Consider the following 6,108-nt stretch of genomic DNA (forward strand, 5'->3'; position numbering starts at 1 on the left):
GGTTATAACAACAAAGGGGTGAGTAAACAACGGCTGAATTTTCATTTTTGGGTGAACTAATCCTTTAAAGTGAGTTTTCGGATGTTGTCAAACAATATGATCGATTGCAAAATATGACCAATTAGAGTGGAAAAAGCAAAGATTCTCGTCTCACATTGGTTGTTTCTCCATAAAGGGCGGTACATAATCGACCAATAGCAACATGAAAAGGAGCGTAGTAGGCGGGACTAATACTCGCAATCCAGGAAGTGTCCGTTTGACAGCAGCCAGCGAAGTTCGTGACTTGTCAGTTTTATTATCTCCCAAATCACTTGAAAGAGTCTGTAAACACTGCAAGAGAAAAATGAGCTTCATAGTTAACGTGAGTATCTGTCTTTATTATATGTGCTAGTTTCTAGATATCGCCAAACTACTGGAAATACTTCGAAAGATATGTGTGAACTTCGTGCAGACAAATACGTTTGCATTACAGATTAAGTCACCGTTTAACGCCTTTTGTGTTAGCATTTCTGTGTTTGTTTGAGCAGGGTGTCGTTCAGCCATTATATGATACTGTAATCCTCTTATAAATACAGAAACGAGTGCACCAAAGCAATACCCTTCAGATTTGAGATGTTTTAAATGTTATTTCATCCATTGGAAGTATTGTAATTTTGTTTTCACAGCTGGTTTTAGTCTCTGTGCAGAACAGGGCGAGTATGATTTTGCACATCGACATGTCTGATGTCATTATGTTATTACTTGATTATAAAATGCACTTTTATTTGCAAATTCTGCAGTTCATCTACGGTAGCATTCAACGCTTCGTTGACATACTCCGGTGGATCTTTCGCGTAAAGAAAATACCTGCCATAACACTTGAGGATCCCAATGTGAAGTATCCACTGCGGCTGGTTGACAAAGAGGTGAAAATTGCATTTAAAATGTGAAGTTTATCTTGTGTATGGAAATTACTTTTTTTCAATAGCAACTGCTTTTATACCCGCTTTTGTTCTGTCTCTGTTTTATAAATAGATTATTAGCCATGACACAAGGAAGTTTCGATTTGCTCTAAAATCACCAGATCATGTTCTTGGACTCCCCATAGGTGGGTACACTTGCTGTTTATAGATGTACACTTGACAATATAATAGAATACATATTCTGTATTGTTGCTAAACCTTTTAAAGCTCTATGGTGAATTTGCCATTTTAATATCCATTTATGTATTATATTTGCAGGCCAACACATCTATCTATCTGCCAAGATAGATGGCAACCTTGTGGTGAGGCCCTATACCCCTGTGTCAAGTGATGATGACAAGGGCTTTGTTGATCTGGTTGTGAAGGTATATCAAACTTTACATACAGGAATTTATGTATATCATACTAATACTGTAAAACAAATTAAGGCAGAGGTGTTCCTTTAGAGGAATAGTTCACCCAAAAATGAAAATTCTCTAATCATTTACTCACCCTCATGCCATCCCAGACGTGTATGACTTTCTTTCTTCAGCAGAACACAAACAAATTTTTAAAAGAATATCTCAGCTCTGTAGATCCATGCAGTGCAAGTGAATGGTAGCCAGAACTTTGAAGGTCCAAAAAGCATATAAAGGAAGCATAAAAGTAATCCATATTATAGTGTTTAAATCCATATTTTCAGAAGCGATATGATGTGGGTGAGAAACAGATCAATATTTAAGTCCTTTTTTATACCATAAATCTCCACTTTCACTTTCACATTCTTATGTTTTTGACTTCTTTTTGTTTTTCACATTCTTTGTGCATATTGCCTCCTACTGGGCAGGGAGGAGAAATTATAGTATAAAAGTACTTAAATATTGATCTCTTTCTCACCCACACCTATCATATTGCTTCTGAAGATATGGATTTAACTAGTGAAGTCTTATGGATTACTTTTATGCTGCATTTTTGTGCATTTTTTGAACTTCAAAGTTCTGGCCACCATCCACTTGCATTGTATGGACCTACAGAGCTGAGATATACATCTTGGATTGCATGAGGGTGAGTAAATGATAAGATAATTTTTATTTTTGGGTGAACTATCCCTTTAAAATGTCTAATCAAGCAAGCATAAATAAGTTATTTCACATTTCTGATCCATGAATTGTGTGAGGCGATAACTTAAGATGAAAGATTTTGTGTCTGATTTATAGATATACTATAAAAACATCCATCCAAAGTTCCCTGAGGGTGGGAAGATGTCCCAATACTTGGAGAGTCTTCGTATTGGTGACACAATTGATTTTAGGGGGCCAAGTGGACTGCTGGTTTACGAAGGCAGAGGTCTGTAGTCAGACAAAAATGTAGACTGTGCTGAAATTTACCCTGAATTGGGGAAAAGTTATGAAAACATCTACTTGAAGTTATTTTTCTAAAAATATTGTAATGCAAATCTGACAAATCAGTTGCCCATGAACATACTGAATACAATGAGAGTATAATGTGGTTTGTATTTTACTGTATATATGACATCCATTTCCAAGAGCTTGTGATAACAGCACTGTGCTTTGTCTTAAAACGATACTGACAATAAGATAATACAGAGAATTTTGTTCCTAAGTGATCGTGATGCACTGTGACTTACAGTATCAACATTTACGCAGGATCATTTGCAATCAGGCCTGATAAGAAATCACCCCCCGTGATTAAAACGGCAAAACATGTTGGCATGATCGCTGGTGGCACAGGTAAGCACATGACCATACAGTCTTAAGTTATTTATTTATTTATATTTGTTTGCAAATCAGATAGGGAGAGTGACAATTATCTTTTCTGGTCTTTTCCTATTTTATTTAATGTAGGCATCACACCTATGCTTCAAATAATCCAAGCTGTCATGAAAAATCCGATGGACAAGACTGTTTGTTACCTACTTTTTGCAAACCAGGTTGTCTATTATGGCTTTTAATTTGTTCATATTAATATGAAAATACTACAAAAATAACCTCCCCCCAATGTGTGTGTGTGTGTGTGTGTGTGTGTGCATAATTTCTTTTTGGGCACAATTCTTTCAAGTATTTTAAACGAACAGTTATTCCCTCCCATTCCCCTTTTTTATCTTCTCAAACAGACAGAAAAAGACATTCTTCTACGGCCTGAGTTAGAAGAGATCATGGCCAATCACCCGACACGATTCAAGCTGTGGTTTACCCTTGACAGGGCTCCACAAGGTAGGAACTTCTTGTTTTTGCCAAATGAACATTCCCTATTGAACAACCTGAGTTTAACCGACTCAAGGGTACACTAGCACGATGCAAATAAGAACAACTTGACAGTATGTAATGAACTTTATGTGGTAGGTTGGGGGTACAGCCAAGGCTTTATCAGTGAGGACATGGTGAAGGACCACCTTCCTCCACCTGGAGATGACACACTAATCCTCATGTGTGGACCTCCTCCCATGGTCCAGTTTGCCTGCTACCCCAACCTGGACAAGGTGGGCCATTCCACTGACAGGCGCTTCACCTTCTAGAAGGGTCTCACCTTTTTCATCTAAAACCACTTACAGGTTTGCATGAAAGTGAAGCTTCACTCAAAATTATAATTATGCTACCACCTGCCAGATGCACGTATAGCTCTCATATTCCAAATTCACCTTAACCGGAAAGGTCAAAGGATCTAAAACAATGAAAAGATATACCTTTACCTTTCTAGTCTATATGCTGAAAATAAATGCACTTTTCATACTTGCCAAAATAAGTTGAAGAAAATGTGTTTTGGGCCTTATGCAGACAAAAAGTGTGGCTTACATAATTTCAGCAGATATCTCTGTATATCATCATTAAACATTTACCAAGATTTTTTTACTTGCCTTTTGTTTAACACAAGCTGGACTGATTTATGTTTTGTTTGAGCATCCATGGATATTGGTGTTGGGTAATACTTCACATGTGTGCAATCACACTGTACCATGCATGGACACTAAAGTGAGACCTGGTGTTGCATAAATTACATTAATTTGTCTAGACAGTGTTCATTGTACGTTGCTAAAAAAGTTAAAAAATGGTTAGTTATATATGAGGGTGAATAAATTATAATAATTTCTAAACCTGTATGACTTTATTTCTTCAGTGGAACACAAAAGGAGATGTTAGGTGGAATGTTAGTCTCAGTCACTTTTGATTTTATTTAATTTTTTTTCCATACAGTGAAACTGAATGGTGACTGAGATTGTTATTCTGCCTAACATCTCCTTTTGCATTCCACCGAGGAAAGAAATGCATATGGGTTTGGAACAACATGAAGGTGAATAAATAGTGACTTTATTAAAAATATATAAATAAATGAGATTTTCTACCTGCTTTTAGTATTTTGAGTGCCTTACTTCCATGTACCATGTTTTAAGGCCTATTTGCATGCATATGTTTCAGTTGAAGGTGCTTGACTCTATAAATGCCGTATCCAGGCATTTATTTTATTTTATTATTATTACTGGTTTGCAGTTTTATATCGTCTATGTGGCCTAACAATATTTCTGCAATTGTGCATTGACCAATAAAAATCTATTCTTTATTGATGTGTCATACTGTGTTAACAACTTGAAGAAAATAAATGTTACCAATAGTGTATAAGAACAAACTATGACCAAAGGGTGCATTTTGGAATGCATTTTTTAAACATTATTCATTAATTTATAATTCATTATAGTTTAGTTAATTTATAATGAATGTATTCTGTAGAGCACTGGGTGTTCAGACAGGTATTTTACACAGAACAGAGTAAGACTGAAAGAAACACTTTAGTCTCTTGAAAACTATGAAAAACTCTTTATGAAACTATTTAACGCATTCAAAAAATCTGGGTAGGCGCTCTGTTTTTTGCACAAAACCAGGCTAAAACCCTGGATGTTGGGATTTGGTTGTTTGGCTTCAACCCCTAAGCCACTGGAGCCTGCATATGGCAAATTGGATTGATCCCATGACCTTTGGAATGTAAATCAGGTTTGGTGCCAGCATACTACCACAACTACCATAACAAGCCACCTTAAGCTTGGAGGGAAAGTGGCACAGAAGTAAAAGTTTGTGCTTTACTAACGAAGCACATGAAGGTTTGAATTCTGCTCTTGCTACAGGTTATACTCTATGTATATTGAACATCCTAAGTAATTTGAACATCCTAATTTCAACATTTAAGATTAGGTGTGAATTTGGATCGGTTTACCTATAAATATCTTCATATTGAGCATTTAAATTCAACTTGGCTTGTTTTAAAGTATATAAAAGTAGCATAAAAGTAATCCATAAGACTCCAGTGATTAAATCCATATCTTCATAAGCTTGAAATCATGATCGCCAAGGAGACATACAGACGACTGTCAAGATGTACAATTTGGGCTGTTCTCACCCAGAACCAACTGGAATGCTTCAGAAGACATGGATTTAACCACTGGAGCCTTGTGGGTTACTTTTATGTGCTTTTTGGACCTTCAGATTTCTGGCCACCATTCACTTGCATTGAAAGGACCTACAAAACTGAGATGTTCTTCTAAAAATCTTCATTTCTGTTCAGCAGAAGAAAGAAAGTCATACACATTTGGAATGGCATGAGGGTGAGTAAATTATGAGTGAATTGTCATCTTTGGGTGAACTATTTCTTTAATAGAGCATTAGTTCTAGTGTAACTGATGCTGTTTGAGATTTATTTGAAGTCATCATTATGGTGATTGGTGTTCTCTTTGGTAAGGCACTTGAACCTCGTTCATTTAAAGATGCCACAAGAATATATCTGCAAGATCTACGACAATGGAACAGAGCAAAGTGTATCATTTTATGATCTTGAAGTAAAAGCTGAAAAAGAGCACAATGTTTTCCTTCATATTGTAGAAGTTTTATTACTATTTGGGCAGATCCTAATATCACAAAATATTTTACTATTTGAATACTTTTGTACTGCTAATCTAATGCCATAGTGAAGTGGCATTCACAAACGTTACATTTACATTTATTCATTTGGCCGACATTTTTATCCAAAGCAACTTACAAAAGAGGAATAATACATAATAAGCAATTCATTGAAAAGTGCTGCATTACAATGTTTCAATTTCATCAGAATAATAGTATCCAAGACAGATTAGAGTGCAACAAATATATATATATATATATAT

The 6,108-nt window shown here is 35.8% G+C and overlaps 1 protein-coding gene across 1 annotated transcript; it reads left to right on the forward strand.

The window, feature by feature from the left end:
* Window positions 1-228: 228 nt before the first annotated feature.
* Window positions 229-4,517, forward strand: LOC127435248 (NADH-cytochrome b5 reductase 3). Its single transcript, XM_051688540.1, has 9 exons — window positions 229-361; window positions 780-905; window positions 1,015-1,087; window positions 1,221-1,327; window positions 2,159-2,288; window positions 2,609-2,692; window positions 2,807-2,892; window positions 3,076-3,175; window positions 3,305-4,517. The coding sequence occupies exons 1-9, from the start codon at window positions 344-346 to the stop codon at window positions 3,475-3,477; spliced, it is 897 nt and encodes a 298-aa protein (XP_051544500.1). The 5' UTR covers window positions 229-343; the 3' UTR covers window positions 3,478-4,517.
* The last annotated feature ends 1,591 nt before the right edge of the window (window positions 4,518-6,108 follow it).

This window comes from Myxocyprinus asiaticus, chromosome 45 (assembly GCF_019703515.2).
Source record: "Myxocyprinus asiaticus isolate MX2 ecotype Aquarium Trade chromosome 45, UBuf_Myxa_2, whole genome shotgun sequence".
NCBI lineage: Eukaryota > Metazoa > Chordata > Actinopteri > Cypriniformes > Catostomidae > Myxocyprinus > Myxocyprinus asiaticus.